Source organism: Cotesia typhae, unplaced genomic scaffold (assembly GCF_013202065.1).
Source record: "Cotesia typhae breed Kobodo isofemale line unplaced genomic scaffold, CoteBio_Ctyphae contig_22, whole genome shotgun sequence".
Taxonomy (NCBI): Eukaryota; Metazoa; Arthropoda; class Insecta; order Hymenoptera; family Braconidae; genus Cotesia; species Cotesia typhae.
In genome coordinates, this window is record NW_027423728.1 from 8,385,090 (window position 1) to 8,406,531 (window position 21,442).

Consider the following 21,442-nt stretch of genomic DNA (forward strand, 5'->3'; position numbering starts at 1 on the left):
AAATCAACCTTTTTAGAGACTGGAATTAAAATTATAATAATATTCTCTAAACATTTCAAGCACGCAGCAGCTAAATCATTATTTGCACTTTTAAATGCTTGATCACGGATCTCGTTTAAAATATTTTCATCCAAAATTGTGGATGAAATAACTGAAACAATATTAAATAATTTATAATAGAACTGAAAAATAGTTTGGAGAAAATATTAAATCCTTTACCTGTACTTTCGTCAGCTTCTGCAAAAATTGAAAACATTTTATTTGTTAACTGAATTAACAAAATTTTTATATTTGAATTAACTTTGTTATTACAACTAAAAAATGTGATAAATTTCACCACAGTTCGCATCGCAAAAATAATAGATAAATCAGCTGTCATCAATTCGTTTGCAAGCTTTAGAAATCCCTCAAGATTGTGTTCTAAAAATCAAATTAAATATGAAAAAAAAATTAATTTTTTCAATTTTTGGATTAAAAAAATTTTTTATACCATTTTCGGCTTTGTAAGTGATTAAACTATCGAAAATTTGTTCCCAAATATTTAACATAAAATCAAAGTTCATTGGGTTAGTATTTTTTGCAATTTCTATCAAATCTTTTGAAGCTCTTGTCACAACATTTTTGCATCCAGTTTTTAACGCATGCTATAAAATAAAATAACAATTAAAATTTTAATTAAAAAAAAAAATACTTTTAAAATTAAAGTTGAATAAGGAAAAATTCTTACGATGAGAGAATCAACAACAACGTCTCTGTGATCCGCCTCGACTAACGTATATACGTCACCGTCAGTTTTCAACCATAATTTAACAACTTGATGCCGAATTTCACGGGGAAATATTGGATTTTTAAGAACAGTGACAACTAAAGCCGGATGACACATGTAGCATTTTTCTATTCCTACTTTTAAAAGGATTTCAATAAGATGAGTTAAGGCATCTGGCAAGCATTTATCTGAGTCTACTGCTGTACTCTTCAACATCAATTCCTAAAAAAAAAAATTTAATCAATTCTTTGCAAATATAAATTCAATGAAATAAAAAAAAATAATAAATATGTACAGAAATGAAGAACCAAGTAATTTGTAGAATAGAAGACGTCGGTAAATTTTCAACAGAAAAATCTAAAATTTTTTTTGTCAATATCTGCCCGATAATTTCAAGAACTTGTGAACTAAAAAAAAATTGATTATTTTAATGAAAAATAAGCTACTAATTAGAACAAAAAAAAATTAAACTCACTCCTTGGTAGCATGGTAATGAAAGTAATAGCAAAAAAGTGATGCATCGGCGCTTGGCGAATCATTGGTCAATTTTCCAGAGTCTACATGAGACATCAATCCATGATATATAAATTTACGGAAACTTCTTAAGTCACCTTGCCATTGTATCGACAAATTATAATTAGCAAGGTCCGTTAAAATATGAGTAAGACATCTGCAGATTGATTGTTTTATATCAACCACATTCGGAATTTGTATTATTTGAAAAAAATATTTCAAATAACCCTGAACAGATAATTCAAATGAAAATTTTTTAATATGATTTATATTGAGTTCTTGTTCATATAATCCATTTAAGAATTTAATTAAATTTTTTAAATTCTCTTTAAAATCACGGTTGGACTCTTCAAATTTCTGTAATAAAAAATTTTGTCTTAAATACTTAATTCTACAAATATTTATGTTTGTTTAATAATTAAATAAATTTAGATATTTTACTTTAAAATGTGGAATAACAATTTCGAGTATTTTTTCACAAGAAAGATTCAAAATTTTTTTAGAGATTTCTAATCTTTTATTGAAGTCACTAATTGATGAGTCTTCAGAGTCACTGACTAGTGGTCGATCATCTTCATTAATAAAACTAAAAAAAAAAAATTTATGTCCATAAAATTTATGTTTTTTTAATTATTTTTTAAATACTTACTCAATTCCTGTTGAACAAATATTTAATGCAGTTGTAAATATATGTTCAAACGATTGTCGGTTTTTATTTTGCGTTACTACTTTATTAATTTTTGAAATCACTGTATAAATATCTTCATATAATTCTTGGATAATTTTAAATTTGTCGAGACCAATTGTTGTAGAGTCAACAAAAAAAATAATTGAAGAAAAAAGATTTACAACAACAATAATCTTAACTTGGTCAGAGCTTTTAACATTCAAATGATTAATGAAGAGCAATAGTTGGTCGAAAAATTTAGTTATTTTTAGAGAAACTTTGAACATTCTAGCCCTGGTAAAAAATTAACCAATGATAAAATACTTTACTTCATCAAGTGATAATGTAATTAAATATATAGATCAATAATTACCGATGAAATAATAAAGCTAGAGTATGAGCCATAGCTAGTAAAATAGGCTGCTCTTTTGTTTGATTTACAGCAATAAGGGTTCCAGTTTCTAATATTTTCATAATAACAGTTGTCGCTACGTTGTTTTTGTAAAAATATTCATCTTCGGATAATATTTCCCAGCATGTTAAAATAGATCTAAGAAAATAAAATTAATTTATTCTGATATTTAATAATTTATTTATTAATGAGATTTAATTGTTAATACCGTTGAAGATTATTGTTTCTCAATGCCAAAATTGATGTTAAAACAACAGCAATATCAGCTGATATGGTTTCTATAATAAATAACTTTCGTATTTTTGCATTAGAAAGTTGTCTTTGAAGCTCTTCAACTCCTGAAGCCTGACAATAAAAATTTTGGGATGTCAAAATAAAATGAAAATTAATTTTTCAGATATTTGATAATTTTAAGTTATCAAAAATTATTAAACTTTAATAAATATCTGCTAAATTAATTTTCATAAATTAAAAATGCAATTTTTGAAAAATAATTATTCGGAAAAAATTTAATTGTCAAAAAAAAAAAAAAAAAAAATGGTCGACAGCGAAACTTTGTTATTATGCTAAAATAATCTTCATCTACCTTTTTAAAGTGATTAGTTGATAATAGTTTTTTGCGTATCTCTTCAATGATCATCTTGTTTAAATAATTTATTTAATATCATTCAGTAAATAAATTATTTTGTCCTAACTCGTCGAGATGATGTCCGTTACGTTTTCACTATTCAAATGTATTAAGATATTTGTCGTAACTGTCACTAGAGGCGCTGACTTCTATTTCTTACTGCGCAAAAATTTCCTGGGAAAATTTCAAATCAATTCTTTTACGAAAAAAAAATTTTTTTTAAATTACACTTAAAATTATTCAAATTTTCGCTTTTAATTTTTTAAAAATAATTTTTTTAAATAAAAAAATGACAACCAATAAATATTTAAAATCAATTATTTAATTTTATTGTTTACAAATCAAATAAGTTCCTTAAAACATTTTTACACTACAGTAAATAAATTAACTTTAAAAGTTAATCATAACCAAATAGTGTTGCTTCGTACAAAGCTTTGTCCATATCACCAGTATTACGTTTTATTCTCCTACCAATAGGTTCCATGTCATTATAACATCTAGTAAAAACTCTTTCAACCGCAGCGGTAGCTTCTTGCGGCGTAACACCTCTGGCAGCCAGTACAGACAGCATGGCTCGTCTTTTGACACACTCTTGATGTTTCTTCTTCATATTAAAAGGCGATGCATCACCATCAACAAAAGCACTCATAAAACTGCAGTAAGTTAAATTAGCTGCGCGTATTTCTGTGCATGCTAAATGGTCGAGATTCTTGAAATCCAAGTTATTACGACAGTAATCAAACATATGAATCATCTCATGGGTTAAAACGCTACCAATGATCCCTTCAATTTTTGAATTATTCTGACAAATTACGATTTGATTCAATTCCGGATCGTAACCTCCAGTAACCGAGGGATCACATTCCTCACAGGATAAATGTCTTCTTAAATCAATTGGACTATAATTATAAAATAATGTATTAATAATTATTTAATTTATTTTTTAAAAACTACATTTATTACTTTTTATTAATTAAATTAGAACTTAAAAAATATTTCAAAAAATTGAAAGTATAATTTAAAAAAATTTCTACATCTTAAATTTTTTATTTTAATTTTTTGTTAAATGAATTACCCGGAGAAAAATAAATAGATGAATTGTCAGATATCTCTCAATTTTATTATTATTAAAAATACGATTAATTTTAGGACTTACCAGCCAGAAGATTTCAAAGCTCGAGTCATTAATTGAACAAGTGGATCTAAAAAATAATGATAGATTGGTTATGTATAAAATTATCAATAAAAAATTTAATTTATACTCACGTTTTTTCACACATTTATACACAAGTTTTTCACAGTGATATCTATCAAGCTCTTCTTTGCCTTCCTTCATCATTAATGTATTGACAACACTTTTCTGCTTTAATTTTCGCCTCTCAGGATACAGATCATGTCCCCAAAGTTCACCCTGGTCGTCGGGAATTGTTTTCCTCGGAGGTGGTGTGTAAATTTTTTCTTCTTGTTTTTCTTCTGACATTATTGGAAAATACAACAATGCTTAATAATAATATTTTTTATTTACAATAAATAATAATTATTTATTTATATTTTCTTCAAGACTAAAAAATAAATGAATAACCGGTAAATAATTTTTTTTTTTTAGGTTAAGTTGCTCACAAAGGTGAAAACGTGAAATTCATGTGTATCGATTGTAGATATAGATATACAGGGCGCGAAATGTCAAATTTTAATGATCAAATTTAAAAGTTAACCCTAAATATTTCTAAAATAATTTTTGGGGACGCTAAATTATTTTGTATATTTACATGGATTTATTTTATGAATATATATTCGTATTTTGATAATTTATAAATAAAATTATGAAGATTATTAAATTTAATAGGAATATTTTACACCAAAGTTTTAATAAATATGCCCAGAGTAAAATTCGGACACAATCAAGTAATAACCTTTAAAATTTTTATTTATTTATATTAATTTATATTTAATTAATTTTTTTATTTATTATTAATAATTTAATTATTTTTAAAAGGTTGATTTACAAAACGAAATTGTAAAATTAAGAAGACAATTAACAATTGCACTGGATGAAAATCATTTATTGAACGTCAAAATTCGCCGACTAGAAAATGAAATAAGGAAAAAAGAAAAATATATTGATTATTTTTTTATTAAAAATCGAGAACAAGTAATTTAAAAGTATAATTTATATTTGTATAGATTAATATTAAGTATAGAAATTATTTTTTCTTAAATTAAAACTAAAAAATATTTTTTAAAAATTGCATGTGTAGTTTTTCAAGTTTTTTACAAATAAAAAAATTTTTTTATAGAGTTTTGATAATAGAAGAATAATTTATGAAAAAACTTCAATCGCTATTCAGAAATTAAAAAAAGAAAATGAAGATCTAAAAGAAATGATATTAAAACGCGATATTGAAGATCAGAGACGTGAATTTAATATCAAAAGACAGCTTCTCTACGGACAAGTTAATAAAGTAATAATAATATCTAAAAATTATTATCCTTTTAACCAAAATAAAGTTTATATTTTAGCCTGCCAAAAGACCCTGCAGAAAATCATCTTATACATTGAATCAAGATGTGCATGGTACAAAAAAACTGGAAAGTTTATCAGATTCAAACACACTGTCAAAAAATTCATATCATACTTTCGCTAATAATTTATATAATTTAGAAAGTACTAAAGATTATTTAAACTCACTTTTTACCACTCGCGCTGATGTTGAAAAACTTATCAACACTATCAACAGTCTTAAAGAACAGCAGGATATTGATAGAAGAATAATCCACGCTAGAGAGTACAATCACTTTGTTAAAAAAATAAATTTTATTAATAAATAATATAATTAAAATTAATTAATAATTTTTTTGCAGTTCAGAAATAACTCAGCTAGCGTCAGAGTTAAAAGAAATAAAAGAGCAACTGAGTATCGAAAAAATATCAGGCTCTTTATCTAAAATTGGAAGGCATGATTACAGAAATTTAAGGGATGATAAGTTTGATACTCGAGGGTCAACTCATAAAACTAGCGACGTACCAGTTGAACGTTCATCAATCAAACATAAATCGTATTGTCCAATTTTTATTTTTTTTCTCTAAATTCTCTTTTAACTAATTTATTTTTCAGACGATTGGAGCCAGTATGGGAATTAAGCGAGAATGAATCTTCAAATATGAGTAATAAATCTGAAACAGAATTATTTAGTGAAGAGATATTGAAAAAGACACAAATAGAATACATCATAGATTCAGAAGTCAGCTCTGATGGTGAAGATATTTTTATGTTAAACAATTTAGGTGCTTATCATCGAAAAACTACCGGTACCATGTCCCAAAGAAACTAAATAAATAAATAAATTAACAATTAATTACTTTGATGAATTATTAGAATTTATTATAATTATGATTATATAAATCAATATACACATAAATTATAACTATCAGTTATTAAGTACTTGGTTGTGATTCTACTCAAAAATTTAAGGTATTTCTATTTTTTTAAACACCGGTTTAACAGTAAATATTTTTATAAATTAAATAGTATTATTAAGAGATCAAAATATAGATATGATAAATAATTATTAAATATCTTTCTAAACAAGGATTATTCAGTCTGTGGTATTTTATTACTTAGAGTAATTCTTGATTGCTTTTCGTAATTACGTTTGTTTTTTGATTAAAAAATTTACACTAAAATATATATTTAAATATTTAAAATTTTATTAATACCTTATAAGTAAGTAAATACTGCGAGATAAAAAGATGAAAAAGATTAACTTCTTATTATATTTTATAAATTCTTAATGACTTTAAATATTTATCGAATAAAAAATATGTAATAGTATTAAGCTTTAAGTATTTAAATAATATTACGCGGTTTTACGTGATAAAATATTTGCATACATACGGCATAAGCATTTAAATAAAAAAAAAATTTTTATAAAAATTATGCTTGCTTCACATTGCGATAAAACACTTGGTTGTAAAGTAATTTAAAAGTTGAATGCGCTCGTCCTTGGTGTCGAAGTCCGGGTAATAGCAGAACAATTACCACTATTAAAATAAATTTTAAAATCATTAATAATTTTAAATAAAATATACTTTATAAATTACTGTAATAAAAATTTAATCTTACATGCTAAGTAAATTAGGAGTAAATTATTTACTACATTTCCTATCCATGCCAAAAGACTGAGACATACAGTAATTGATCCGTAGTACTGAAAAATAAATTATTTTATTTTTAAAAATGAATTTTTTTTTATTTTTTTGGTTGTTAAAAAATTTCTTACGAGATTAGGGCGGTTGCTCCGAGCATTGAGAATAAATTTCCAAATACTTTGAGCTTGCAGTATGAATTTACTGACTCTTTGACAAATTTCATCAAGCTTACGCTCTTTTTGACCATTCCAAGCACTAGATGAAATAAAAGTTGAAACCGCAATTGGTACTAAGTAGTCAGCCAAAGCCAGAATCAATAAAGTCATTGATATTATTGTCAAGAATGCCGGTTCTATCATCCAAATCATGCTAAAAAATTTTTTAATAAATATTAGCTGAAAAAAATTTAACTTTTTTTTATTTCACAAAAAGTAGATAAACTTACAAGAATATTAAAGACGTGGTACCAAAAATAACACCAGGGTACCATGGTTTTTCCCATAAAAGAATAGAATTCAATGGTAAAATAATTTCTCTCCAACATTCTATTTTTTTCTTGAGTTGCTTCATAAATTTATCCTTAAAAAATAATATATTTATTTGATTATTTAATTATAAAAACAGTAATCACATTAAATGTAATAATCTTTATTGATAAATTACGTAAAACAAGAATTACCTTATCAGAGTCCAGCATTTTTAATATTTTATTTTTTTTTATTGCAAGTAAATAAACTGTTGATACTGTTCTTCAATGTCTTACCAAAAAATACAATCAATAAAATTCATCATGTCATAATTATTATAGTAATAGCCGATAAAGGTATTTCTCAATCACAAAAGTAGCTAAAAAAAAAAAAAATATATATATATATATATATATATATATATATATATGTGTATATTAAATCTGAAACAAACGTCGAACTTAGATAATGGTTCAAACAAAGAATCTTGAGGTTAAAAGTCGACTTACTATTTAAAGTAGATTATTTAAATATTTTTTTTATTTATATTTACCTACAGTGCCTTGAAGTGCGTATTTAGTTGTAAGAAAGGATAGTAATAATGACAATGACTTTGATAATGTGCAAGTAATACTAGTGGTAGTAGTAGTTGTTGCTGTCCTTGTCTTGTCGATAGTAATGATATTGATAAATGGAAACGTGATATCATTATGTGATTAATATTTTTTTATAATTTTGTAGTGATTAAATTGTTGTAAAAAAAAATTCCAAAAATAAAAATTAGTGAAAATTTTAAAAAGAATTTTTTTTTAGTGAAATTTAATTGTTAGAAAAATTTTTTTAGTTGACAGTTGTCAGCTAACTTCAGTATTATTGTATAACTCTGAAGTTAGCCGTCAGCTGTTGATTTTAAAAAATTTTTTAAATCAATTAAAATAAAAAAATGCTTCCAAAAATTTTCATTTGTAATTTTTATTAATTTTTACATGTGAAACTTTTAAAAAGAATTTTTTTTATTGTAATTGATTTAATAAAAAAATGACAGTCAGCTGACTTTACTGCGGTGTCATTTAGAAGTTGGTAGAAATGTCATGAAAGTAAAATACGCAGAACTGCATACCTATAGCACTGGACAGTGATAAATACAGCCAGCAAATATGTGTAGTAATGCCCATTAGGAAGATATTGATGTTGGTGGTGGTAATAATATTGTTGGTGGTGGTGGGAAGTGGAAATGAAAGAAAAAAAAAAGAAAATAGGCAGTAGAAAAGTGGAAGCAAGAAAGTAGAGGGTGAAGGTGTCTTTTGGTTGCGAGATTAACTTGAGAACGTTTTCTGATTGGCTGGCTGTTCAAAATGTTGGTTATTGCGGGCGATGCCGTGCCGATGTTGTGACGTTAAAGATTTTTATCATACTTATACTAGTGAGAAACATATTCGCAAGTGGATTAAATAATATTAATCAAGCCTGGGAATAAAAAGTAAATAACAACGATGAGCTCGGTGAGTTTTTAAGGATTAACCCTCTCCTTACTTGATAATATTTTTATTATAATGCTTGGTTGTTTACCTCAGCCAAAAGTTTATTGTGTAAATTGCATGTATGAGGGCGACATAAGATTTAACGCGGGAGAAATGTCTTACAAGTATCTGACATGGTTATTTTTTTCTTTTAGATATCTAATGTGGAAAATTTTTCACCACAAATAATTCGGAGGGTAGCCAAAGAAATGCAAGAATTGGTTAGCCATCCTCCTGAGGGGATTAGAGTTATCATAAATGATGAAGATGTCACTGATATTCAGGCTGTCATCGAGGGTCCTGGTATGTTGATGCTTTCACATTGTGTTATACTATTTACTATTACTGATCATGATTGTTTTATCTGTTGATACAATATTATTTTTTTAATGATACTGAAGTCAGCTGACACCTGTATTTTTTTTTTTACTTTGTAATAAATTAATTACAATAAAAAAATTCATAACATTAAAGTTAGCAGTCACTAGAAAATTTTTTTATTTGTTTCAACAAATAAATTTGTTCCAATAAATTATTTTTAAATTTCTACATGTCATTTATTTTTTATAAAATTATTATATATTTTCTAAATTAATTTTCATAAAAAATGCTTATAAAAATTGTCACTTATGAAATTTTTTTAATTATTAATTTCAGTAGATAATTATATATACTAAAATTTCAGCTGGTACTCCTTATGCAGACGGTCACTTTAGAGTTAAACTAGCTTTGGGTAAAGACTTTCCTCAAGGACCTCCAAAAGCTTTCTTCCTCACCAAAATCTTCCACCCAAACGTGGCGAAAAATGGAGAAATATGTGTCAACACTTTGAAAAAAGATTGGAAATCTGATCTTGGAATCAAACATATATTATTAGTAAGTTAATATTTGATAAAATTATTATTAAAAATAATTTAACACAAATATTTATATTTCTAGACTGTAAAGTGCCTACTCATCGTACCTAATGCCGAATCTGCCTTGAATGAAGAGGCAGGAAAAATGCTTCTAGAAAAGTACGATGATTATTCTGAAAGAGCAAAAATGATGACCGAAATCCATGCTCAAGTAATATTTAATTTTTTTTTATTATGTTAGAGAGCTATAAAATAAATTTTAATAATAATATTGTAAATAATTATTTTTAGGGAGGTGGCAAGGGCAGTAAAGTTGGTATTGAAAGCTGCACTTCTTCCGCAATCGGTGGTCCTCTTCCGAAAAAACACGCAAGTGACAAAAAAATAACTGCTGAAAAGAAAAAAATGTTGAGAGATAAGAAAAGAACGCTCAAGCGATTATAAAAAAATTTCGTAATTATTAATCTCATTCTTATTGATACTGTCCCTTGAAAGATCTTATATTAATTGAAAAAAGATAAATTCTTTGGTGTGATTTTAATAACAATAACTTAATACTGAAAACTTAAGGATTAAGAACAAAGATTTTTTTCTTTTCATGACTGAAAATTATAATTAAGTGTTTAGAAATTAATCTGATGTTTCCGTGAAAATGTTTTCTCTCGAGTAATTTAAGACTATTATAATATTAAATTCTAATTTCCTTAACAAGAATTTATTTAAATCCCATAACTAAAATTTTAGTACTCTTTCACTGTTATATGTTCAACGTAGCAAATATTTTTACAAACATGTACAAATAATAATAATAATGATAATATTAATAACGATAAATGTAATTAGATGATTTAATTAAATAAAATGCTTTCTCACAAAGAATTGTTTTAATTATTTTTAATTTTGACTCAAAAAAAAAAATTTTTTGATTTAAAATTATAAAAATTGACTTGTAAGCAAAGATTATCAAAATATAAATAAAAAATTAATTTTTACTGAATTTTTTTTTTAATTTATTGTTAAAAAAATAACAAATAATAAATTTATTAGAAAAAAATATTAAATGATTTTTTTTCTACAAAAAAAAAAAAAAATGAAAATATAAATAATAAATATTTTTTTAAAATAAATCTTACAATAAAGGATAAAATACAATAAAAAAAAATTTTCTTTTTTTTTTTTTTTTTTTTTCAGATACGCTTTTATTATTTTCCGGCTGAAATAGCTTTGGATTCAGTCTGCAACCACAATATGGTTTTTGTAGCTCAAGTTACGTATTTTTCTCTGTAATTAAATATATTTCACAGCATTTGATAATTTCAAATGCCTCTGCCCCACAATTGTAACATTATTTGTCAAAGATCTTCATTTTAAATTATCTCACAGCCTTAATAATATATACATTAATCAAGACATGAGATCTTAAGTATACTGTTTACTGTTAAGCTAATTAAAAATAAAAGTTAGAAACTAAAAATAATATTTTATACTATAAGCCTTAGAAAATAAACTAATCACTGGTTTTAGCGATTGATTAACTGTAATGTTAAATAACTATAAAAAAAATTGTACGCGTACTTTGGATAAAAAATAAGTTCGAGATTACTTCAATCTATTTTTTTCTTTTTACTTTTCAAATAATATTTGTCACACGCTCGTGAAGATTACATACAAAATTCATAAGTATTTTATAAATCATTAATAGTTTTGTGTCTTAAAGTCTATAACTGAATAATCTTGTTTCAAACTTGTTTATTTTACATTCGTTAGTTTAATAAAAAAAAAAAAAAAAAAAAAGAGAGAGAGAGAAAGCAATTAAGAAAAAACAGAATTATTTTCTTTGTTGTTAATTTTCATCAGCAGGTAATTTTTTAACTCTATCTTTTAATTTTGTACCATTTTTTTTAGTTACAAATGATACAACAATGCTTTTAAAATAAATCAAAACTTCTGGACAAAATTATAAGCTAAAATATTTTAGACTTGAAAATTCGTTCTAATTCTTCAAATTTCACCCACAATATTTAAATAATTATCGTTTTAATTTATAACTAAAAATATCGACAAACGATACTTTAAAAATTTTTTTTTAACCATCAGAAATATACGCGATATATTGAAAAAGAAAGAATAATTATTGTTATTATTATTATATAAATCACGACTTGAGTTTGCAACTGGCTACTTGACTTCTTTTACGTAAGCTTCCAATTCAGCATCCAATTCTTCGGCTGTTGGAATTTTTGCTGGTGTTCTAGCACTTCCTCCACGTCCACTGCCGCCTCGTCTTCCGCCTGGGCCCCCACGACCTTTATAAACAAAATTAATTTATTAATAATAAATATTATTAAATTTTTTTCCTAACAATGAAATGAAAATATAATTTTTTTCAATGCTAAAATAAATTATTAATTAAAATATAATTTACCTCTTGGTGCACTAGCTCCACGTGCCCCTCTGAATCGATTCGTCGTTGGCCTCTGAGAAAAAGTATTTCCAGCAAGTCTGAATGAGCCACGAATTGACGTTGTTACAGGTAATTCAGATGTAGCAACTTGAATATTCATTTCACGGCCTGAGTATTGATAAAATAAATAAATTAATAATTTTTCAACCCTAAAATTTAATAATAAATTTAATTTTAATAAAAAAATTATTTACCATCCAGAGGTACTCCATTGTACTGCTTCATAGCTTTGATCGCATCAGCTCTTCGCTCAAAAATTACATCAGCGGATCCTAAAGAGCGGCCTGATCTGTCGTAGTGTACTGCAGCAGACTTTAATGGTCCGAACTCACTGAACAATTCCTAAATAATAAAAATAAATATTTTTTTTTCAAGTTTTTAAGTTATTAATAATCCATTATATAATACAGAATAATTTTTTTTTACACTTTTTTAGTCAATGAATCTGTACGTAGTATTGAATTGACATAAATATCAAGATTGATTTTTTTATTGACAATAAAAATGAAACCGGCATAAAAAAAATAAAGCATAATTGTTTTACTGAATAATTATACTCATAAAGTGTCTTAGATAATAAAAATAAAAAACATTTCACGCAGATTTATCGGCTATAAAAAATATATACAAACAAAGTTTAATAATTTTCAGATTATCGGAATAAGATTGAAAAAATTGTAAGTAAAATAAAGTTGTAGGATAATATTTAAGTTAGCTAGATTAATTAGAAATTTAAAAAAATGAATTACCTGAATATCAGAATCTGATACTCCGAAATCAAGGTTGGACACAAGAAGTTTGGTAGTTCCTGTGCTGCCGATTGAACCTCGGCCAACTTTTTTGACGCCCTCGAACATATCATGTTTCCAAGCACTATTTACATCACCCTGAAAAATAAATTAATAATTAATTATAGAAATTAAAATATAAAGCAAGCATCAATAATGATAATGAAAATTTGAGTAAAAAAAAAATCACTGGTTAATAAAACCTCGTAGTACAAGGAATCATCACCCGACGCCAGGAGCACAGGAGGTTAAAAAAGGTCAGTATATTAAATGAAAATACAAAAACTTACCCGTGTGTAAGAAGCAGCAGCTCTTGAAATTCCTCCACGGTTACGTCCCCGCATAACTCCGCCACCAGCTCTAGGTGAACCACGAGGAACTTGTCGTAAATTGCCGGCGGATCCTCGGCCTCGTCTGGCCGCGCCACGCGATCTTCCTCCTTTATTTTGCTTGATAATATCGTCCAAGCTCATTTCAATCTTGTCTACCATCTTCATTATTAATAAAATGTACTGAGTAATTTATCGATTATAAAATAAACTGATTTTTTTTATTTTAAAATAATAATTGTACAGTTATTTTTTGCTACATAAACCAACTTCACACACACTGAGATTATTAAAACTGGCTATAATGCTACACTACGAAAATGGCGGTATGAGCACACAAAAATTTCAAGAGAGAGCCAGAGAGCAGTGTACGCGTCTGCGTGTGTGGTTATCGTTCGTTTTAATAACGAAAGCCGAATTTTCATGAAATTACTGCGAGAGTACTGTTGTTGTTATTATTTGATTGGCTACTTTATAGAATAAATACTGATTATTGAATAAAGTACTTTTTTCACAATTTGATTAGTAGTTTAATAAATGTTTTATAAAAATTGCCAGCTGATGATCGTTAGTGATGGCGGAGAACTAAATTTCTTTCTCTATTCTTGCTAATTTATAACGTTTATAACCTTCAGTTCCCGGCGGACATTTTTTGTGGTGAGGGAAGTACACTTGGTAAAGTAAAGTGGGGATAGGTTCATCCTGATTGGCCTATCTGGTCTACGGGTGAATTTACATTTGAAGTTTTTTGTCTCTTCATGGAAACGACAGAAAATTTTTAATGCAACAAAAAGACATTAAGTTATAAATTTTATTTTGTTATGAAAATTAAGTTAGCTGACAACTGACATTTTTTTATGACATTAAAGTTATGAGTCACTTGATCATTTTATTATTTTATTTAAATTTTTTCTGAAAATTTATTATTAAAATAAATCAAATAATTTTATTTTTACTTTTTTTAAATTCCACTTGTCAATTTTGCTTTCTAATTTTTTTTTTTTTTTTTTTTTTTTTGCGTAATTTATTTGTCACAAAAATTCTCTAAATTATTAAATATCTGCTAAATTAATTTTCATTAAAAATTTTGAAAATTTACAGTTTAAATCATCGAAATTTTTATAACAAATCAATTATAATAATTAAAATAATTTTTAGCTAAAATCTAATGTTTAATTAGATTTTAATGACAACCATAAACATAAGTACTTATCGGGTCAATTCATTGAAGGATCAAGGTATGTTCTTTCAATAATTCAGGTATTGTAACTTCATAATCCTATACTACCCTTTGTTAATTTGAAGTCTTGCTCACAAATGAGAAAATCCCTTTCCTAATGACGATTTTTTTTTTCATCCAATAGATAATGAGATAAAGAAAAACTTAATCACAATTTAGTGAACAGTCATGGAAAAATTTTTTCGTACTTGAATTAACAAATTTAATTTTTATATTTAAAAAAAAAAAAAAAAAAATCTTAATAAATTTAATTTTTATTTAAAAATTCTGAAATAGTTTAAAAACTACTGTGTAATTTTCAAAAAATATTTTTTAGCTGTAATTTAATGATTGAAAAAAAAAATCAAAATTAAAAATGAATTTTTACTTACAAAAATATTAAAAAATTCTATATAATAAATAAATAAATAAAAAAAACAAATTTATTATTTTATAAAAATTAAATTTTTAATTCAAACTTTTATCACTTTAAATAATTAAAATCAAGGTTAACAAGTGCGCATGCGCGCTGAAAATCAGAGAAGGGGAAACAGCATGTTGGTTAGTTTACGTTGAGCACATGTGTAATCTGGCCAGTAATTCCGGCGCTCCCATGTCCTCAGGTTAGTTAAATCTCGGAAATGATGGTAATATCTGACCAAAAAATTTAAAAACAACAAAGAATACGTTTCTTATTTTAAAAATATTGCATCAGCGCTAGTGTCGCGTTCTTAAAAAATAATAAATTAAAAAGTGATAAGAAAATTTTAAATTTAGTGTCAAAAATTTGTAATTAAATTATTTTTGTTAATTTTATCCCTGGTGGATCTTGTGAAGAATGGCTCTATTGGATAAAAATTCCAATGAAGCATTCAACATAACTGGATTATTATTCGGCAACATAGACAATGCCGGACAGTTGGAAGAAAGTTTTCTTGATGATGATGCTAGAAAACAGTTGTCATCCCTGAACGCTTTTGGATTTAATTCAATGTACGAAGATGTGATATCGCATGAAGAAATAGTCGGTGAGTCTCCAATATATTTTGAAGACGATGATATAATAATAAAAAAAGAAATTATCAGTGATGACAGTAGTCTTCACAGTGATTATGATGCTCAAAATTTTACTGAAGTGTGTGAAGAAACTTCCAAATCACTGCCCGAGAATTTCGAGTCAGCAGTCACAGAAGAACCTATTGATATGGACACAAATGAGGAAACTTGTGAGAAGCATGAAGAAATTTCTGAATCACTGTCCGAGAGTTTTGAGCCAGCAGTCAAAGAAGACGCTATCGATATTGACACAGAGGAAGCTTGTGAGGAACATGAAGAAATATTGGAACCACTTGAAGATAAGGGAAAGAACTGTCCTTATTTTAGCATGTTACCTCCTAAGTATAAAGATGTAGAGGTTACTGAATTATTTCCAGACTTTCGTCATGATGAAGTTCTTAGATTTAATAGAATATTTGGCCCGGGAAAAGAGAGAAATTTACCAAATATATGGCGAAATGCTCGAAAAATAAAGAAAAATATTGAAAAAAATCATGAAAAACAAGATAAATCATCAGACTTGAAGCAAGAAGATAAAAAATTTAAATCCAGAGGCTGGGTTATGAACTACGGGCCTGATCCAGATCCCGATCAATGTGCTTCTGATGATGAACTTAAACTACTGGCTATTAATGAAGTCAAAAAAAACCTGCCAGACATTGAAGAGAAGAAAAAAAATGTAAATGCTACTCTCACTGCTAAAGATTGGCGTTTTGGTCCTGCTCAATTTTGGTACGACATGATAAAAGTCTCCGAGACTGGAGATGGTTTTGATTATGGTTTCAAATTGGCTAAAAATCAAGAGAATTGCGATAAAAAGGATGAAGAAGTTATCAGCAATGATATTGATGATGAGGCATTTCTTATGGTTTCACAATTACACTGGGAAGATGATATCATATGGGATCTTAGTGAAGTTGAGCACAAGATAAAAAATGATTTGAATCATAAGAAGAGCAGTGCTGGATGGATACCTTCAACAGCAAGCAGAAAGGCTCATAATAATCTGAGTTATTATCAACCTTCATTGAATGCTGAAGAAAATAATTTTTCATTGCTTCCGATGGAAAATGAAGACTTGGTTTATGGAACCTGGGAAGATGAAGTTATTTGGGACGCTGAAAATATGCCTAAAATTCCAGAACCTAAAATTATGACTCTGGATTTGAATGATGACAATATTATCTTGAAAGTTCCTGATGATGTTGATTCCAAGCAGAGTCAAGACAATAATGAGACTCAGCGTAAACCTAAAACTTCACTTCCATATGCTAAGAAAAGCAAAACTATTTTAAGCCAGCAGGGTATCTTGAATTTTAGAGATGAAGAGGAAGAAAAAATAGAATCTAAATCATCGGAAGTATCTGAAGATCCTTTCAACATTTCTAATGATTTATACTATGCGCCAATAAAGACAGTAACGACTTTCAAATTGAAACGCGCCGGTGGAGTTATTCAACATAGCACTCCAGTAATTCAACTCCGTAGACCTTTTATTCAAACTTACATGAACCCTAAAAAATTGAGAAACTTCCACAGACCTCCGCTGCGACGATACAATCACGGTCCACTGTCGTATCCAGCACATCATCAAGTTTATTCACTGTCAAAATATATTGAAAGAAAAGCTGCGGTCCGGGAACAGGAGAGACTTGCTTCTGGTGGAGGAGATATATTTTTATGAGGACTGCTGAAGATCTTACTGGCAGAGACGGCGGATTGATACTCCTTGAGTTTACAGAGGAGCATCCTCCGTTGATGAATCAAGTGGGTATGTGCTCGAAGATAACAACTTACTACAAACGAAAAGCTTGTAAAGATGTTGAGCCTCCTAAATTTAAGTACGGTGAAACACTGTACGCTCATACAAATCCTTTTCTTGGTTCTCTCATGCCTGGACAGAGTATCCAAGCTATTGAGAATAATATGTACAGAGCCCCTATTTACGAGCACAAGCTTTCGCAGACAGATTTTTTGATAATCCGTACACGTGATAGGTATTTTATTCGTGAAATAGAGGATATTTTTACGGTGGGTCAACAGTGTCCTCTTTACCGAGTTCCAGCTCCTAATTCAAAGCTTGCGGTTAAATTCAGCCGTGATTTTTTGCTTATGTACATCTATCGCTTGTTTTGGAAATCTGAGGATACGCCTCGAAGAATTAAAATGGAGGATATTAAAAAAGCTTTTCCGCTTTATAGTGAAAGTAATATTCGTAAGCGTTTAAAATTGTGTGCTACTTTTAAAAGAACCGGAATGTATTCTAACTGGTGGGTGATAAGATCTGATTTTAGACTACCATCCGAAGAAGAAATCCAATCAATGGTAACTCCTGAACAATATTGTGGTTATTTCAGCATGAAAGCTGGAGAACAGAGATTAAAGGACGCTGGTTATGGTGAAAATATTTTTTTGACGAATGATGATGATGATGATGATTTCCAGGTGAAAATTGAAGATGAAGTTAAAGTCGCTCCCTGGAATACTACTACAGCGTACATTCAAGCGATGGAGGGTAAATGTATTTTGCAGCTGAATGGTCCAGCTGATCCTACTGGCTGCGGAGAAGGATTTTCATATATCAGAATGTCGAATAAACCAGTGACTAATAAAGTGGAGCAGGAGCAGGTTAAAAAACACCTGATTGGCAGCGAAAAGGACTTGCGGCGGCTGAGTTTACCGGAGGCTAAAAGACTGCTCAAGAAATTTGGAGTTTCTGATGGAATCATTAGTAAGTTAAATCGCTGGGAGATGGTTGATATGGTGAGAACTTATTCTACAGCAAAAGCCAAAGCCGGTGAAGAAGATGAGTATATTTATTCTCGCGGGAACCGATTTTCTGTTGTGGAACATCAAGAGCGCTATAAAGAAGAGGCTCAGAGGCTTTTTAATTTGCAAAATACTTTACTGGCTTCTAATGAAGTTTTGAGCACTGATGAGGATGAAAATTCGGGGGATAATTTTGATATTGAAGCTATGGGAAAGAACATTGAAAATATTTTGACCAATAAGACGTCTACAAGGCAATTAACTCTCAAACAGGAAGAACAGGAACGGCTTGAGTTGAAAAAGTTGATGATGAACGAATCTTTAGAGAAAAATTCTAAGGATAAGAATGATCATGATAATGATAATGATTCTCAACCTAAGGAACGTGTATTGAAAATTGTTCGAACTTTTCATGACTCTCAGGGGAATCCTTTCATCAGAACTGAAGAAATTCGCAACTCTGCTGTTATTGATTTGTATTTGAAACTTAAAAATTCAAATAATAAAAAAATTATCAATGACTTTTTACTGCCGACTGTTAAACAGAAAGAAGAACAAAGGAAAGAGAAGAGAAGAATTCAGGAACAGTTGAGAAGAATTAAAAAACAACAAGCACGTGCAGCTAAAAATAATCAAAACAATCAATTATCATCACAATCGAAAAAAGATTCAACTGTTAAGTGCAGTTCTTGTGGCAGCCCAAGTCACACCAATAGATGTTGCCCAGTGTATAAAAATTGTGGTGATAATTCACCTGTCCGAGATAATGCCAATTACCAAAAACAAGTTGATAGTAATATCGATCATGATCTTGTTAAAGTAAACGGGACTAAACTTAGATTTTCAACAAAATTAATCAAGGTAATTTTAATACTTTTTTATTATTTATTAAATTTATTTGGTAAATTGTAAAATTTATGTTAATTTTATTTTTTGTTGCAGCAAATTCAAGCGGAAAATAATTATGAGGATGATAAAAGTTATACTAATAAATATAAGAAAGATAGAATCAACTTGAAAAAACGTTCAAAAAGCAGCAGAGATAGTGTTGATTATAATGAATCAATATCATATATAAAACCAGCTAAAAGAAGACAAACTGATCCTGTTATTTCAATGTCATTAATATTTGAAAAAATTATTGAGGAATTAAAACGTTTACCGGGCGTCGAACCATTTTTACTTCCTGTTCATAAAAAGGTAAATTTTAAAAATATCAATAAATATTATAATTTTTTATTGGATAAAATGTAATTTTTAATTTTATTTTTTAGCAAGCAAAAGACTACTACAATATTATAAAAAATCCAATGGACTTACAAACGATAAGAGAAAACGTACGAAAGTACAAGTATGAAACAAGAGAAAAATTTCTTGATGATATGAATCTTATTGTCAAGAATTCATCTATTTACAACGGACCACTTCATGTCTTGACTTCGACAGCTCAACGAATACTTCAAATTTGTGCACAAAAACTCAAGGAGAAGGACGAGTCTCTTATAAGACTCGAAAAAGATATTAATCCATTTATGGGCGACAACGCTAAATCTCAATTAGGATTTATTTTTGAAACTATTATGAATAATAAACTCAAGTCTATGGCAGAGGCAAGATTATTCCTAAATTTCAAAAAATTTTCCAAGAGAAATAATATTAGAACTTTAATGGACTTAGATATAATTACCAGGAAAATATCTCTTAAAGAATACCGGAATCGGTATGAATTTCTTCGTGATGTCAAGCTAATATTAGAAAATAATATTATAAGCGATTCACCGTTTGTGAGGGAATCTCAATTACTTGTTAAAGTATGTGAAGAATCATTGAGTGGGTATGATAAAATATTAACGAAGATAGAAAATGATATTGTAAGTAAAAGTTCTTATCAGTTAGAAGCGAGTAATAATAGTTGTGCAATAATTCCATCACCACCTCAAAATTCAAATCAATCAGAAAGTGGCTCTATAACTTATAATTCGGAAGAAATTGAGTTTATTGATGTCGAAGGCGATGACAACAACTCAATGTCTTCTCCTGATAATGTTATTACGAATAGCAATCAAGAATTTCAATTTAATTATGAAGAAAATTGTAAATTCATGGAGCTAGAGGGTTTTAGTGAAATATTGGAAGTTCCGGAAACTAAAGTAGATGTTTTTCAAGATCTTGAGTGCTCTGATGATGATGATGATGATGATGATGATGATGATGATGATGATGATGATGATGATGATGATTATGATAGACTTGCTTTTTCCGAGGTTCCAGAAAGACATGATCTACCAGACACTTCTGATAATAATAGAAATCTTCTTCAAGAACTTGAGATTTCAAGTGAAGAAGAAATTAATCTAGATAAAAAATCTCTTGATATTGATAGCGATATTTGGTTTTAATTTAAAAATTGAAATTATAAATTAAATGTATATTGTAAATTGATATTTTTAGGCGTTATACAGTTACATAAGTATTAAGTAAATAAAAATTATGCCTTAAATAATTAATTTAAAAATATTTTTTTATCAATTAAATATACTATAATATTGTAAATTTATAATAAAGATTTTTTTGATAATATATCAAGTGCAAGTATAATTATTTTTAATAAATTTTAATAACTAGCAGGTTTATTTTAATTAAAAAATTCTTTTTTCAATTTTTGTACGTCGTATGTCACAAAACATATATTGTTAAAAATTTGTAAACATTTTTAATAGCTTTTGATTAAAAAAATAATTATTAATAAAAATTTTAAAAAGGATTTTTCATTTTTGAAGGTTAAAATTTTCAATAGAACAATAAATAAATAAATGTCAATAATTAAATGTAAAAAA

The 21,442-nt window shown here is 27.6% G+C and overlaps 7 protein-coding genes across 9 annotated transcripts in view; 3 read left to right on the forward strand and 4 right to left on the reverse strand.

Annotated features, from left to right (window-relative positions):
* The window catches only part of LOC141524105 (uncharacterized), a 50,157-nt gene extending 47,159 nt beyond the window's left edge, over nucleotides 1-2,998 (reverse strand). Inside the window, exons 1-8 of the mRNA XM_074237759.1 lie at nucleotides 2,945-2,998; nucleotides 2,567-2,703; nucleotides 2,320-2,496; nucleotides 2,129-2,240; nucleotides 728-988; nucleotides 491-644; nucleotides 220-420; nucleotides 9-151 (exon numbers count right to left, since the gene is read on the reverse strand). Coding sequence (XP_074093860.1) covers nucleotides 9-151; nucleotides 220-420; nucleotides 491-644; nucleotides 728-988; nucleotides 2,129-2,240; nucleotides 2,320-2,496; nucleotides 2,567-2,703; nucleotides 2,945-2,998 — 1,239 coding nt within the window. The remainder of the gene's footprint in view (nucleotides 1-8; nucleotides 152-219; nucleotides 421-490; nucleotides 645-727; nucleotides 989-2,128; nucleotides 2,241-2,319; nucleotides 2,497-2,566; nucleotides 2,704-2,944) is intronic.
* A 292-nt stretch (nucleotides 2,999-3,290) lies between these two features.
* Nucleotides 3,291-4,473, reverse strand: LOC141538595 (mitochondrial inner membrane protease ATP23 homolog). Its single transcript, XM_074260185.1, has 3 exons — nucleotides 4,253-4,473; nucleotides 4,143-4,188; nucleotides 3,291-3,885 (listed from the first exon to the last, which is right to left on the reverse strand). Exons 1-3 carry the CDS (start codon nucleotides 4,464-4,466, stop codon nucleotides 3,384-3,386), a joined length of 762 nt encoding a protein of 253 aa, XP_074116286.1. The 5' UTR covers nucleotides 4,467-4,473; the 3' UTR covers nucleotides 3,291-3,383.
* A 228-nt stretch (nucleotides 4,474-4,701) lies between these two features.
* Nucleotides 4,702-6,527, forward strand: LOC141538593 (uncharacterized). Its single transcript, XM_074260182.1, has 6 exons — nucleotides 4,702-4,891; nucleotides 4,983-5,138; nucleotides 5,284-5,448; nucleotides 5,507-5,772; nucleotides 5,849-6,043; nucleotides 6,103-6,527. The coding sequence occupies exons 1-6, from the start codon at nucleotides 4,862-4,864 to the stop codon at nucleotides 6,317-6,319; spliced, it is 1,029 nt and encodes a 342-aa protein (XP_074116283.1). The 5' UTR covers nucleotides 4,702-4,861; the 3' UTR covers nucleotides 6,320-6,527.
* A 146-nt stretch (nucleotides 6,528-6,673) lies between these two features.
* Arl6ip1 (ADP-ribosylation factor-like 6 interacting protein 1) lies at nucleotides 6,674-8,316 on the reverse strand. 3 transcript variants are annotated; one of them, XM_074260187.1, is made up of 6 exons: nucleotides 8,157-8,316; nucleotides 7,816-7,982; nucleotides 7,582-7,715; nucleotides 7,268-7,505; nucleotides 7,111-7,195; nucleotides 6,674-7,028 (listed from the first exon to the last, which is right to left on the reverse strand). In XM_074260187.1, exons 2-6 carry the CDS (start codon nucleotides 7,831-7,833, stop codon nucleotides 6,922-6,924), a joined length of 582 nt encoding a protein of 193 aa, XP_074116288.1. In that variant the 5' UTR covers nucleotides 7,834-7,982; nucleotides 8,157-8,316; the 3' UTR covers nucleotides 6,674-6,921. The 3 variants fall into 3 exon arrangements, with proteins under 3 accessions (XP_074116288.1, XP_074116289.1, XP_074116290.1); XM_074260188.1 differs by lacking the exon at nucleotides 8,157-8,316 and adding an exon at nucleotides 8,113-8,129; XM_074260189.1 differs by lacking the exon at nucleotides 8,157-8,316 and adding an exon at nucleotides 8,058-8,074.
* Nucleotides 8,317-8,855: 539 nt separating this feature from the next.
* Nucleotides 8,856-11,774, forward strand: LOC141538596 (ubiquitin-conjugating enzyme E2 S). Its single transcript, XM_074260186.1, has 5 exons — nucleotides 8,856-9,105; nucleotides 9,279-9,426; nucleotides 9,809-9,999; nucleotides 10,063-10,191; nucleotides 10,272-11,774. Exons 1-5 carry the CDS (start codon nucleotides 9,097-9,099, stop codon nucleotides 10,422-10,424), a joined length of 630 nt encoding a protein of 209 aa, XP_074116287.1. The 5' UTR covers nucleotides 8,856-9,096; the 3' UTR covers nucleotides 10,425-11,774.
* Nucleotides 11,775-12,093: 319 nt separating this feature from the next.
* Nucleotides 12,094-14,159, reverse strand: Ref1 (RNA and export factor binding protein 1). Its single transcript, XM_074260184.1, has 5 exons — nucleotides 13,523-14,159; nucleotides 13,194-13,331; nucleotides 12,639-12,786; nucleotides 12,406-12,552; nucleotides 12,094-12,286 (listed from the first exon to the last, which is right to left on the reverse strand). Exons 1-5 carry the CDS (start codon nucleotides 13,727-13,729, stop codon nucleotides 12,159-12,161), a joined length of 768 nt encoding a protein of 255 aa, XP_074116285.1. The 5' UTR covers nucleotides 13,730-14,159; the 3' UTR covers nucleotides 12,094-12,158.
* A 1,202-nt stretch (nucleotides 14,160-15,361) lies between these two features.
* Nucleotides 15,362-21,185, forward strand: LOC141524631 (transcription initiation factor TFIID subunit 1-like). Its single transcript, XM_074238659.1, is given in 4 exon segments — nucleotides 15,362-17,509; nucleotides 17,512-19,466; nucleotides 19,548-19,805; nucleotides 19,880-21,185. Coding segments are annotated over 4 exon segments (5,229 nt in total). The 5' UTR covers nucleotides 15,362-15,618; the 3' UTR covers nucleotides 21,005-21,185.
* The last annotated feature ends 257 nt before the right edge of the window (nucleotides 21,186-21,442 follow it).

What these genes read in the sequence shown, in the direction of transcription:
- LOC141538595 (XM_074260185.1), bottom strand. Translation starts at nt 4,466, where the DNA reads ATGTCAGAAGAAAAACAAGAAGAAAAAATTTACACACCACCTCCGAGG. An exon ending in GTATAAATGTGTGAAAAAAC is followed by an intron (nt 4,189 to 4,252) that starts GTGAGTATAAAT and finishes ATTATTTTTTAG; the next exon opens with ATCCACTTGTTCAATTAATG. An exon ending in GCTTTGAAATCTTCTGGCTG is followed by an intron (nt 3,886 to 4,142) that starts GTAAGTCCTAAA and finishes TTATAATTATAG; the next exon opens with TCCAATTGATTTAAGAAGAC.
- Ref1 (XM_074260184.1), bottom strand. Translation starts at nt 13,729, where the DNA reads ATGAAGATGGTAGACAAGATTGAAATGAGCTTGGACGATATTATCAAG. An exon ending in CAATGGAGTACCTCTGGATG is followed by an intron (nt 12,553 to 12,638) that starts GTAAATAATTTT and finishes ATCAATACTCAG; the next exon opens with GCCGTGAAATGAATATTCAA. An exon ending in TGGAGCTAGTGCACCAAGAG is followed by an intron (nt 12,287 to 12,405) that starts GTAAATTATATT and finishes TTGTTTATAAAG; the next exon opens with GTCGTGGGGGCCCAGGCGGA.
- LOC141538596 (XM_074260186.1), top strand. An exon ending in GAATCAAACATATATTATTA is followed by an intron (nt 10,000 to 10,062) that starts GTAAGTTAATAT and finishes TTATATTTCTAG; the next exon opens with ACTGTAAAGTGCCTACTCAT. An exon ending in TGACCGAAATCCATGCTCAA is followed by an intron (nt 10,192 to 10,271) that starts GTAATATTTAAT and finishes AATTATTTTTAG; the next exon opens with GGAGGTGGCAAGGGCAGTAA.
- Arl6ip1 (XM_074260187.1), bottom strand. An exon ending in ACCACGTCTTTAATATTCTT is followed by an intron (nt 7,506 to 7,581) that starts GTAAGTTTATCT and finishes AAAATTTTTTAG; the next exon opens with CATGATTTGGATGATAGAAC. An exon ending in GGAGCAACCGCCCTAATCTC is followed by an intron (nt 7,196 to 7,267) that starts GTAAGAAATTTT and finishes TTTATTTTTCAG; the next exon opens with TACTACGGATCAATTACTGT.
- LOC141538593 (XM_074260182.1), top strand. Translation starts at nt 4,862, where the DNA reads ATGCCCAGAGTAAAATTCGGACACAATCAA. An exon ending in TTATTAAAAATCGAGAACAA is followed by an intron (nt 5,139 to 5,283) that starts GTAATTTAAAAG and finishes ATTTTTTTATAG; the next exon opens with AGTTTTGATAATAGAAGAAT. An exon ending in TCATCAATCAAACATAAATC is followed by an intron (nt 6,044 to 6,102) that starts GTATTGTCCAAT and finishes TTTATTTTTCAG; the next exon opens with ACGATTGGAGCCAGTATGGG.